Here is a 13,418-nt window from a genome sequence, read left to right as displayed (position 1 = left end):
CCCCACTTAATTGCTGTAGACCTGCGTCCACCTCGGATCCAGATGATCAGGACAGTCATGGTTTCAGTGGTTCTTTTGAATTCTGCTTCCTGTGTTCCTGCAGATTTCACACTTGGATACATTGGCCTCAGTTATCAGCGATGGCTGAAGAGTGTACAGTGTAAATCCAGATAAGTGGGGTGCCTAAAAATGGCTTTGTGCTGCCTTTGCACCCCTACTTAGTTACAGTGGTACCATCCAGGTCACCCAGTGGAAGTTATACCAGCCTGAGGGCTGTTCTAATTCACTTCAGCTGTGGGGGGCCTGTGGCAGGGTCGCCCTCCACAACACCCATATGTGGCTTGCCACTGCACTACTCACCTTGTCTCAGCCACACACACGCTGGCAATGGTCTCCCTCAGCACCACTGGTGAGGTGCTGGTAACAAATTTAGACCCTAGCCCCATGTGCAACGTAAACACAAGGGTCTACTTCTCCTCCTGGCTCAGCTCTCCGCTCTTTCCCATTCTCCTACAGAGCAGTGACTCAGGGCTTCTCCCCACTCTGGGAATTTCCCTTCTTCCAGAGCCCGGCACAGGAGCCAGCCTCCCTCATGCAGCCCTCCTTAGTCTTTCCCCAGGCATGCTTGGGAGTCCCTTCTCCAGGGCCTACCAGAGGAACCAGCCCTCCATTCTACAACCCCCCTCCATCCAGCTGAGCTCTCACAACCCTTTGCAGGCATTGCATGGGACTTATAACTGGGCAGGGCCAGATGATCCCTAACCAATCAGGATCCAATGTCTGGGGTGGAGGGGTAGCTGATCAGGCACAGGCCAGGCTGAGCCCTACTCCCCTTAATAGCCAGTCACAGGACTACTATCATGGTAGCCATGACTGCTGACCATTGCCCTATGTTGGCTTCAGGGACAGCAGATCGCATTGGAGGAGCTACAGCATCCCGCCATGTCTAATATTTCAGTATAAGCACGTCTCCACGGGCACTGTGGATTATACTTCACGCTGCGTACTATCGTGGCATGATGTCTTTTGCACAAACCCTATCAGATGCAGCAATTTCATCTCGATAGTCCCAGTAGATTTTTATGCTTGGAGGTACCTGAGCGGGTTCTCTTGACCATCCATTCTAGGACAGGGGTGGCCAACCTGAGCCTGAGAAGGAGCCAGAATTTACCAATGTACATTGACAAAGAGCCGCAGTAATACGTCAGCAGGCGCCCATCAGCTGCCCCCTCCCCCAGCCCCCAATGCCTCCCTCCCACCAGCAGCCCTGCCGATCAGCGCCTCCCTCTCCCTCCCTGCACCTCCCGATCAGCTGTTTCGTGGCATGCAGGAGGCTCTGGGGGAGAGGAGCGAGGGCACGGCAGGCTGAGGGGAGGGGATGGAAAGGGGTGGAGTGGGGGCAGGGCCTGGGGCAGAGCAGGGGGTTGAGCAGTGAGCACCCCCCCGGCACATTGGAAAGTTGGCGCCTGTAGCTCCAGCCCCGGAGTCGGTGCCTAGACAAGGAGCCGCATATTAACTTCTGAAGAGCCGCATGTGGCTCCGGAGCCCCAGGTTGGCCACCCCTGAGCTAGAGTTACTTTCTCAAGCTCTCGTAAGGTTGAGTCACTTTTTTTGTTTCAAAAATGGGGCAGTAGCTGAGTCATATTTACTTCACACACCTGTTCCTTGGCTCCTTTCGTTCACTATGTCAAACCCTGCTGAGTGATATCCACTCTTCCTGAGATGTGCCATTGTGACTCTACCGCATGGGTTTATTTTGTGCCCACTGTATGAAATGAGCTACGTTTTTGATCTTAGCATCAGATGGTCACTAATCATTTTGCTCTGATTACCTTGCACTCAGCTGCAGTATCTGTCTGGAATTTCACTTGAGCTCATATTATTTCCTCTGTCACAAACCAACCTGTTAGAAAACCTCACTTTGCAAGCTTTCTAAGAGACCCAGCAAAGACATCTGGTCTGCATCTTCCTCATAGCTTTGTCTTCTAGCTGTATGTTCGTATATGTATTTTACTCTTGTATTTACTTCAAATGTGTGCTGATGTTTGCTGCTACTACATGTCTGGCACCACACTCCTCGTGTCTGACGTCTTTACATGTCACGTTGTGATTGCCTCTGTATTTGTTACAAACCGTTCTGGTCTCTGCTGTTTTATTTGCCTGTCGATTCTGTCATGATGCATTTTTAATTAGATGCACTTCAGCTCTTTTTCTCTTTTTCGCTAACACTTTCATTTGGGGAAAGCACGTTTTTCACCAGCCCTGCAAATATCCTTTGGTCTATGAAAAACCAAGTTAATTTCTTGCACTAACATTGCTTTGACCTGATTGTTGGCTCAACCACAAATAGCTTTATTGTATAGGCCTCTAACATAGTGATCAATAGTTTCATTTGGTAAAGAAAATGTGCCTTTTGCCAAGTGACATTCCTGTGTCTTTTTGTCATTTATAAATGATTTTTGTCTAGCAGTCCTCAGGCCTCTTCCTGCTCCCACTGGAGTGTAATGTAAAATTCTAGTGCCTCTGGACCTGCCCCTTGTAGCTTTATGGAGGGTTTCACTCTCTGTGGTTTCTCTGCAATGTTGCTTGCTTCCTGTCAGTTTTGGAAGCAGCGCGACTATCTCCGATAGTTCTCAGCCAGACGGAGGTTCCGGTGACTTAATATGCTTCACTTTACCAAAGCTTTCGTTTTCTTCTGATATCATGGAAATAAAGGTGTGACAGACAGGAATGCTGGAAAGAGACTTGTCTGTATTTCCTGGTCCCAGTCGCCTGACATGGGTTAATGTTATATAAAACTAATACCCTTGTCACATGACAGGAATCAGGACTTCAGTGGTTACTGGTATGTTAACATTCCCATACAAATGTCACTTAAGTCTCACTTTGCTACAGTGGGGGACAATAGTCGAGCTGAGTTTGGGTTTTTCCAGTGTCTCTTTGTTCTTTAATTCTCTGCTGGAACGGAGGTCAAAAAGGAGTTATTTATGTGCAGTCCTGGAAGTCTTCCAGGTACAATTTCAGGATGATGACATTTTCATCATTTACAGATTGGAGACGGGTTCTTTGGTTCTGTGGCTCAGTCCCCCTCAGCAGTACTGATCATTCACACCATACAGTCTCTTAGAAGTCAGCAACTGATATGCAGGGCAGTGATGTCTACCAACTCTGACAACAAAAGCTTCTCCGTTCACAAACTGTGGACCTATGCAGTTGTCTTCTTGGACTTCCTGCATTCTTCAACAATAATAGCGCACGCGCTGTCTTTTGTTATTGCCTCACTCTGGATGTTTCACAGAAACCCCCAGCTGTCCGTCTGCTCTGTTCTCCTGCTGAAAAGAAAGCTGCTGCAACTGACAGTGATGATGCTACTGCCCTTCCTGAAACACTTGCTGCTTTGGAGGGCATATGCTGTGTTGCCTTCCATGTTGTGCCAAGAGGGGGAAAGAAGAAGAGGCCGCTCTGCTGAATGATCTTTGCTTAACACACTGCTATAGATGAGAGCACAGACTAACATCTTCAAATGTGGGGGCCTAAAGTTAGGAGTCCAAATGTATAGTTAAGCACCTAATTAAGTGGTCTGATTTTTCAGAGATGTCCAGCACCCAGCAGCTGTCATTGCAGACACTGGATGGTCAGGACCACTGAAAATCAGACCACTTACAAGTATTTCAGTCCCTTCAAGTGCCTCATTTTAAGTACCCACTCTTGAAATCTGTGGCTATAGAATTTATGCTTACCATGGGACAGGTAAGCTTGTTAACAGCCATTCTTTGCCATCAGACTTTTAACTGACCTTGATATCTCATGACAGCTTGAGCAGACAGGAGCCTGAGCTGTAATTTGTACCCTGACCTGAGATCCAATGTTCAGGGTTTTTAGATCTAAGGTTTTTGTCCCAGCCCATTTGCACACAAAGGAACCAGATCCTATAACAAAGGCACTCTAATACCTAAATCAGGTACACGTCCTACCTTCTCCCTCCAACAACAACCATCATTATAGCTGGCTTCCCAAGTCACTCTCACAAAGACCTGAAGACGAAAATAAAACTAGTGACAAAAGTCCAGTGAGTGAAAATCATTTTTGCCTTTTCTGAGCCTTAATTTTCCAGCATATCTGTGGGCAGTTTTTTGTTGGTGCTGAAGCTACAGCGAGCTAAGGAGTTTAAAATTCTGTTGGAGCTTTGTTTTGGCCTAGGGATAGGCTACTGCAGTTTGTTCCTTCTCCCAGGTCTTTTTGGTCCATTGTCACACATTGGGCTCACTCTTGTAGGGTGCTGAACTCCTGATAAGTTCAATAGGAGAAGAAGGTCATTGACACCTCACAAGATCTGACCCATTTTCTGTGCTGCGTTGGTCCCTAGAGAAGTTGATGATGATGATGAGCTATAATGAATAGTACCATCGTTTGGTTCGTGGACAGTGGAGTGACATTGGCTCTGTTGCTGAGCAGACTAAACCAGAACTCAGAAGTAAGCCATCCTCCCAACTGCATCTCCTCCAGCAGTAGAACAGCTGTCTGATTTTGTTAGAGTGAGAATTACCTGTTTCCAGGCAGATGCTGCTGACTCAGAGACCCACAGGAAAAACCATCTTCAAAAAACATCCTCTGAGCTCTCTCATGGATATGCGCTCCAGTAACCACAGTGAAGGTGAATCTGATTTCTTTCAGCTCTGGGTCTCGCAAACACTCGTTTCTTCCTAGGGCAGTAAATCTGCATCCTGGGAAAGAAGAATGTCCATGATGAAAGGGATGCCTTATTTGGGCCTGCAGCAGCTGTGACTTTCCAGTATGGCTTTTTGGAAATCACTAAAAAGGACAAGATTAGGGCAGATTTGTTGAGTGTCTCATTTGACTCAGTAAGATGGACACTCTGGATTTCAGCACCACCAGTGTCTGTTGCCTTTATCTGGATACATTTGATGCACCAGCCACCATGGGTGGTTGGTGTATCAAATGTATCCAGATAAAGGCAACAGACACTGAACAAATTGGTTTCTGACACTGAACAAATTCCTTAGTGTCCTTGTTACTAGGATTGGAGATGGGCCTGAATCAACACTCCCAAATTGGAATAAGACAACCATTGGGGAAGCTTGAATCCAGATCTAAACTTCACAACAAGCCCCATCTCTATCATGGGCTCTACGAAAACACTCTGGAGTCCAGCAACTTTAGGAGAGGCTGAAACCATTTCTGAATTTTGGGCTTTGGGCCAATTTTAGAGCAAGGGTGAAAGAGACATGGACACCTTGAGCTCCACAGTGCTCCAGGAATGCAGAGTCGTAAAATCCTTTCTGCAGGGTCACCTTCTTTCCACTGCAGAGCTGGTTCCTCTGGGCAAGAAAACTTGCTAACCTAGTGAGGAGGGCTTTAAATTAGGTTCACCGGGGAATGGTGACCTTAGCCCAGAGGTAAGTGGGGGAGTGTGATACTGGGAGGAAACAAAAGGAGCAGGGTGCAAAGGGGAGGCCTCCTGATTCATACTGAGAAAGCAGGGCAATCAGCTAGTTACATTAGGTGCCTGTACACGAACGCAAGAGGCCTGGAAAACAAGCAGGAAGAATTGGAAGTCCTGGCACAGTCAAGGAACTATGATGTGATTGGAATAACAGAGACTTGGTGGGGTAACTCACATGACTAGAGCACTGTCATGGGTAGGTATAACCTGTTCAGGAAGCATGGGGGTGGGGGAGTTGTACTGTATGTCAGGGAGCAGTGTGACTGCTCAGAGCTCCGGTATGAAACTAGAGGAAAACCCTGTTGAGTCTTTGGGTGAAGTTTAGCGGCGAGAGCAACAAGGGTGATGTGGTGGTGGGTGTCTGCTATGGACCACCAGACTAGGTGGAGCAGGGAGACGAGGCTTTCTTCGGACAACTAATGGGAAATTTCCAGATCATGGGCCCTGGTTCTCATGGGGGACTTCAGTCACCCTGACATCTGCTGGGAGAGCAATACAGCAGTGCACCAACAATCCAGGAAGTTTTTGGAGAGTGTTGGGGACAACTTCCTGGTGCAAATGCTGGAGGAACCGACTTGGGGCCCTGCTCCTCTTGACCTGCTGCTCAGAAACAGGGAAGAATTGGGAGGGGAAGTAGAAGTGGGTGGCAACCTGGGCAGCAGTGACCAGGAGATGGTCGAGTTCAGGATCCTGAAAAAAGGAAGAAAGAAGAGCAGCAGAATATGGACTCTGGACGAGGCTGAGGAGGGCACCTGAAAATTTGGGGCACCCACTGGGTCTTGGTGTCCACCGTCCTGGCTCTTCCTATCCCTGTTCTGACCCTTCCTGCAGGCTCCCACAGCTGGCTGCTATAGCCTGGTGACTCTTACTCTGGAGGGGATCCTGTAACTTAAAAGTGAAAAAGTCTTCCAGCCCTATTAGCACAACACTGAAACTGTTAAAGAGCCATTCAAGTGGTAATGAAGCCATTTAACAAGCATTTGCCAAACCCCAGGTATATACTGTCGGTTTCTGAATTTACTGACAAAAACAGTTATGCATTACTGTAATATTTACTCAGAACATGTTAGTCTATAGGACCTTAGTTTAAAACTTGCTTTAAAAATATTTCATTAGTGAGTTGGTGAAGATTATAAAATCATATCTCTTAAAAAATCCTTGCATAGATTTTTTTTAGATGCACAATCATCTTTAGCCTTAAATGCTTGGATCTTCAGACATATAGGTTTTTAAATAAATCCTTCAAAAGACCACCCTTATCTAAAATACACATTTTAATTGTAATTACTATAGTAAAAAAAACTTCCTATCCTTTCTATCCATCCCTTTCTCCGTTCACCCCCTGTTAAGGGACAACATCCCTTTCCTTCCAGATAGCTGGACAAAGAGTTTCCCTTTCTTTACTTCTGACTATCTGATGAACTAGTTTTAAGAGAACCCTCCAGCAAAATCAGTACCTTATAAGATATAAAATCCTTTGTTATGCCTAAAATCTTTGGAAACATATTTTTAAAGTTGGTGAAATTTTATAAACATGTCTATTGTTATGGAGATCACCCAAAGAAAATTAGTGTTCATTTTTTCTAAAAGCAATGAACATTGTAATGAACACACTAAACCTCTGTGACTGATTAATTTAAAATAATGTCTTTGTTTCAGTGAGTTAAATATGTAGTAATCTGGAATGATTATTTTATGAAGGCTTAAGAGTACATTTAAAATATAAAATCAGCTTAGAAATACTGATTAAGAAAATATAAAACAGAGAAGAGCTGCATCATGTATTCCATAATATTTAATGTTGTATTCAGCAAGACAGCTGACTCGCCCTTACTACAAAGTTTTGCAAATAAATCTCTGACAAATTTCAGGGCCTATCAAAAAACCTGTAACTGACATTTTTTAGTGCTTTTAATTAGGTACCTTCTGCATGTCCATTCTGCGTGAGGGAGAGGGTACCGGGGTCTCTGCGGGGAACTGTGACTTTCCGTCGCTGTGAGGCGGGCCGAGCGTCACGGTATCCTTTGCTGCATCGTTCCTGCCCCCAACCCTCAGGCTGTGAGCCTGGGCTGCCATCAGGCGTAAGGGCAACAGTTTAATAATACTACGTAGGGCCCCATAAATCCTGAGGATGGCCCTGCTTGGACTTTAGAAAAGCAGACTTTGACTCCTTCAGAGAACTGATGGGCAGGATTCCCTGGGAGGCTAATATGAGGGGGAAAGCAGTCCAGGAGAGCTGGCTGTATTTTAAAGAAGCCTTACTGAGGGCGCAGGAACAAACCATCCAGATGTTCAAAAAGAACAGCAAATATGGCAGGTGACCAGCTTGGCTTAACGGTGAAATCTTCAGTGAGCTTAAACACAAAAAAGAAGCTTACAAGAAGTGGAAACTTGGACAGATGACTGGGGAGGAGTATAAAAATATTGCTCGAGCATGCAGAGGTGTAATCAGGAAGGCCAAAGCACAATTGGAGTTGCAGCTAGCAAGGGATGCGAAGGGTAACAAGAAGGGTTTCTACAAGTATGTTAGCAACAAGAAGAAGGTCGGGGAAAGTGTGGGACCCTTACTGAATGGGGGAGGCAACGTAATGACACATGATGTGGAAAAAGCTGAGGTACTCAATGCTTTTTTTGCCTCGGTCTTCACGAACAAGGTCAGCTCCTAGACTGCTGCACTGGGCAGCACAGTATGGGGAGGAGGTGAGCAGCCCTCAGTCCTTCACCTGTTCTTTCACCACTATTTAGAAAAGCTGGACATGCACAAGTCCATGGGTCCAGATCTAATGCATCTGAGGGTGGTGAGGGAGTTGGCTGATGTGATTGCAGAGCCATTGGCCATTATCTTTGAAAACTTGTGGTGATCAAGGGAGATCCCAGACGATTGGAAAAAGGCAAATATAGTGCCCATCTTTAAAAAAGGGAAAGAAGGAGAATCTGGAGAACTACAGACTGGTCAGCCTCACCTCAGTCCCTGGAAAAATCATGAGCAGGTCCTCAAGGAATCAATTCTGAAGCACTTGGAGGAGAGAAAGGTGATCAGGAACAGTCAACATGGATTTACCAAGGGCAAGTCATGCCTGACCAACCTGATTGCCTTCTATGATGAGATAACTGGCTCTGTGCATATGGGGAAAGCAGTGGATGTGATATATCTTGACTTTAGCAAAGCTTTTGATACGGTCTCCCACAGTATTCTTGCCAGCAAGTTAAAGAAGTATGGATTGGATTAATGGACTATAAAGTGGATAGAAAGCTGGCTAGATCATTGGGCTCAGTGGGTAGTGATCAATGGCTCAACGTCTAGTTGGCAACCTGTATGAAGTGGAGTGCCCCAGGGCTCAGTCCTGTGGATGGTTTTGTTCAACATCTTCATTAATGATCCGGAAAATGGGCTAGATTGCACCCTCAGCAAGTTCGCAGATGACACTAAGCTGGGAGGAGAGGTAGATATGCTGGAGGGTAGGGATAAGGTCCAGAGTGACCTAGACAAATTAGAGGATTGGGCCAAAAGAAATCTGATGAGGTTCAACAAGGACAAGTGCAGAGTCCTTCACTTGGGACGGAAGAATGCCATGCACCGCTACAGGCTGGGGACCGACTGGCTAAGCAGCAGTTCTGCAGAAAAGGACCTGGGGATTACAGTGGACGAGAAGCTGGATATGAGTCAACAGTGTGCCCTTGTTGCCAAGAAGGCTAACGGCATATTGGGCTGTATTAGTAGGAGCATTGCCAGCAGATTGAGGGAAGTGATTATTCCCCTCTATTTGGCAATGGTGAGGCCACATCTGGAGTATTGCGTCTAGTTTTGGGCCCCCCACTACAGAAAGGATGTGGAAAAATTGGAGAGAGTCCAGTGAAGGGCAACAAAAATGATTAGGGAGATTACGAGGAGAGGCTGAGGGAACTGGGGTTATTTAGTCTGCGGAAGAGAAGAGTGAGGGGGGATTTGATAGCAGCTTTCAACTACCTGAAGGGGGATTCCAAAGAGGATGGAGCTAGGCTGTTCTCAGGGGTGGCAGATGACAGAACAAGGAGCAATGGTCTCAAGTTGCAGTGAGGGAGGTCTAGGTTGGATATTAGGAAACACTATTTCACTAGGAGGGTGATGAAGTACTGGAATGGGTTCCCTAGGGAGGTGGTGGATTCTCCATCCTTAGAGGTTTTTTTAAGGCTCGGCTTGACAAAGCCCTGGCTGGGATGATTTAGTTGGGTTTGGTCCTGCTTTGAGCAGGGGGTTGGACTAGATGACCTCCTGAGGTCTCTTCCAACCCTAATCTTCTATGATTCTAGGAAACAGCAGGTCTGGCTATCAGAGTGCCAACCCTCTGTGTATATAAACCCACGTTTCCCCTAGTGGTTTCAGTCCCTGATTTAATCTTACGTGATTTATTTTTCTTAGCGGATACAGAGAATCATTCTGTGGTTCAAATATATTAGGGTGTGGTTGGGGTGTGTGTGGAGGGGTGTGAGATAAGGTGCTACCAAAGTCATTATGCCAAGTCTGCATCTCTCACCCCTCCCTTGCTGTCTGCACAGAATGACATTTTTGAGTGGTGTCGAGACCACCGGGTGCATCACAAGTACTCAGAGACGGACGCTGACCCCCACAATGCGTGTCGTGGCTTCTTCTTCTCCCACATCGGCTGGCTCTTTGTCCGCAAGCATCGCGATGTCATAGAAAAAGGCAGGAAGTTGGATTTCACTGACCTGCTGGATGACCCTGTTGTGCGGTTTCAAAGAAAGTAAGTGAAAGCTCTGGAACTACTCCCAAGGGGGGATCTGAGCGGAGGTTTGGGGGGAATGAGGGTTGGAGATGGGGGAGGGGAGTTCACTTAGTCTATTTTTGATACATTATTTTATACTTTCCTTTTCTTTCCTCCCCAACATGCCCTTCCCTAAACTTGTTTGGAAATAGTAGAGCCCACCCCTCACAGTGGTAACCTGTTGGGTACCAGGACATCAGTCCTGCAAGCTCTTACTTCCAGGCCCCCTTGCCGGAGCAAACTAGCCTTTTCTTACCTTCCCCTCTTCCAAAAACACCAGGGCATGCAGTCACATGGAAAAAAAGAAAAGTCTGCCTCTGGAGCTTTTAATTGGATTATATCAATGAATGCAATAAACATGATCATCAATAACAGCCTCAATGAGGAATCCCTCTGTCTGAATTATCCGCTGATCACCAACCTGACCCACAGGGCCCAGTCGAGCTGAACTGCTGCCTCTCCCAGTACCTTAATTCCTTTATAAAATGAGATGTCATCAGCTTGGCCCGCTGGGTTAGTACAGCCCAGACTGCAGCCTTCCCCAGTCCATTATCATCACTATGGTAGGGGACACTGATCTGGATGCTTCAGCCGGTATTGAAATTATAATATTTTCGAGTAGGTACTGCACAGGGTGTAGGTACTATTCTCAGTGGTGAATGTGTGACCAGGAGGGGTTTTAAAAGCCGGATAGGATCAATTCTGTTTGGTAGCCAGAGTGTTATTTTTGGACACTACTGGGAAGAGAGGGTGGTCACGCCTATCTTTGCATTGCAGAAATCCCCAGGAAGGGCTGAACTAATCCCTGGTCAATGGGACTGGACCCGGGATGAAACTGATGCAATGCGTTGGTCTTGTTGTTTTAGCTGTTTTTTGGAGAGCAGTGAAGAATTCCACAGGACTTTGCAAAGTCTCCTTTGCAGCGTGTTTGAGCTTCCATAACTGTCTTCTCACCTTTGCTTGAGTGAATCATTTCCCATCTCAGACAGGCATTTCTGTAGTGCTTATATAACTGTGGCATAAGGTACATTTCTGTGCAGGGAAGATCGTCTTAGGCTTTGGCTACACTTGCACGTTATACTGCAGTAAAGCCTCCCAGAGCGCTCCATCTTACTCCCCGTCCACACTGGCAAAGCACATAGAGCACTCTGACTCCCTGGCTGGAGCGCTCCTGGTACTCCACCCCCCCGAGAGGATTAACAGCTGTTGCGCATTGGCTGAGGTGCTCCAGCTCCAGTGTAAACAGGGAGTAACGTTATTGACCTCCGGAAACTCCCCATAAGCCTTTTAACTGAAGCGTCCTCTCTTGTTTTGTTAAAAGAAAAGGAGGACTTGTGGCACCTTAGAGACTAACAAATTTATTTGAGCTTAAGCTTTCGTGAGCTACACGAAACCTTATGCTTAAATTTTATTTATTTGTTAGTCTCTAAGGTGCCACAAGTCCTCCTTTTCTTTTTGCGAATACAGACTAACACGGCCGCTACTCTGAATCTTGTTTTGTTGTGAACTCCAGACGCAGAACTGCCGTTTCAAAGCTCCATTTCTAGGGCTGCTTATCAAAAAAACAAACACAGCCCCTGTTGGCTTGGAATGAGCGAGAGGCAGGCCGGGGGGCTCCATCTGGAGTGCCGACAGCTAATGGTTGCTTGAAGAGAGAGCGGCGGTGCCGGGGGTTTGGGGTCTGTTTCGGCGAGCGGCTGCTTAGCTTGTCTAGAGAAAAAAAGAAACAGCTGCCCTTTGCTTTCAGTCAGTGAGTGAGAGAGAGGCAGGGGAGGGAGGAGGGTCTGAACTTACAAGTCAGCACGCTGACACACTCTCAGCCCCCCCAAAAACCCACTCTCTCTCCCCCGCCCCCATTTGAAAAGCACGTTGCAGCCACTTGAATGCTGGGATAGCTGCCAACAATGCACGGCTCCCAATGCAGCTGCAAATGTGGCCACGAGACGGTGCACTGGCAGCTGGCAGTGTGGACAGACTGCTGCTCTTTCCCTACTCCGCTGTACGAAGGTGGGTTTAACTCACAGCACTGTACATCTGTAAGTGTAGCCAAGGCCTTAGCAAGTGATATTGCTCTGGACTTGACAGTTGAGTTTTGGACTATTTAGTCTAGTGAATTTAGAGTTTACATTTTCTTTTTCTCAGGAAAGTAAACCTGTTTATGTCAACACCACATTGTTGTCAGAACAGAAGGTTATTATTTACTTCCTGGAAAAACAAAAGACGTCTGATTGGTAATAATAATGGTGAATTGTACCTCTCTAGTGGATTTCTTAGGACCAGATTATGTGACATCCTGACTCACTCTGGGTCCAATTCCATTGTCAGTTGCATTAATGTAAATCTGGAGTAAAACCGTTAATTTCAATGGAACTACTCTACATCTACGCTGCTGTAACAGAGAGCAGAACTTGGCCCACTGAGTCGTGCCTTAGTCCATGAATAATCAACTCCATTAACTGCAATGAAACTACTCCGTGCCAGGCAGTGTCCAGGGCCCTCTGGGGAGCTGCAAGCAGGTTTCAGGGGGTCCACCAAGCATGGCTGGTGTTTAGGCTCACTAGGGCCCAGTGCAGAAAGCCAAAGCCTGCTGCACAGGACTGCAGCCCAGGGTCCTGGGCCCCATTACCCGGGGCTGAAGCCGAAGCCTGAGCAACTTAGCTTCATGGTGCCCCCAGTGGCATGGGGCCCCAAGCGATTGTCCTGCTTGCTGCCCCCTAATGCCGGCCCTGGCTTTTATATGCAAAAAAACAGTGGTTGTGGCACCGGTGGGGCCGTGGAGGTTTTATAGCCTGTTGGGGGGCCTCAGGAAAAAAAAAGGTTGAGCCCCCCTGGTGTAAGGAACAATTCTGTGTGCGTAAAAGTACAACAATCGCTGGCCTTTAACTGCACAGCACGGGACCAAAGCTCAGAGTTAAGGACATACACACACACAATTGTGCTCGGAGTTTGCAGAAAAGGGAGGTTCACTTATTTTGCACAAGTAATCATCAGAGCTGGCTGAAAGATTTCAAGTAACTGCTTTTCTTTCTTGTGAAATGGCTGACGTTTTAAACCACATATTTTTGCAAAAAACGGTCGCCATGACTGAATTCTTTAACTTTTTGCTAAAACTTTTTGTGTTTTTTTTTAAATTGAAATTTTAATTGCATTTTTTTGGTGAAATATGTCTTGACACATTTCATTTGCTGAAG

The 13,418-nt window shown here is 46.6% G+C and overlaps 1 protein-coding gene across 1 annotated transcript in view; it reads left to right on the top strand.

Moving 5' to 3' along the window:
• Positions 1 to 13,418, top strand: part of SCD5 (stearoyl-CoA desaturase 5) — an 80,254-nt gene that overhangs the window by 49,772 nt on the left and 17,064 nt on the right. Inside the window, exon 3 of the mRNA XM_073340509.1 lies at positions 10,001 to 10,206. Coding sequence (XP_073196610.1) covers positions 10,001 to 10,206 — 206 coding nt within the window. The remainder of the gene's footprint in view (positions 1 to 10,000; positions 10,207 to 13,418) is intronic.

Source organism: Lepidochelys kempii, chromosome 4, assembly GCF_965140285.1.
Source record: "Lepidochelys kempii isolate rLepKem1 chromosome 4, rLepKem1.hap1, whole genome shotgun sequence".
In the NCBI taxonomy this organism is placed as follows: Eukaryota; Metazoa; Chordata; order Testudines; family Cheloniidae; genus Lepidochelys; species Lepidochelys kempii.
Note: the sequence above shows the minus strand (reverse complement) of the source record. Positions and strands in the feature narration are given on the sequence as shown.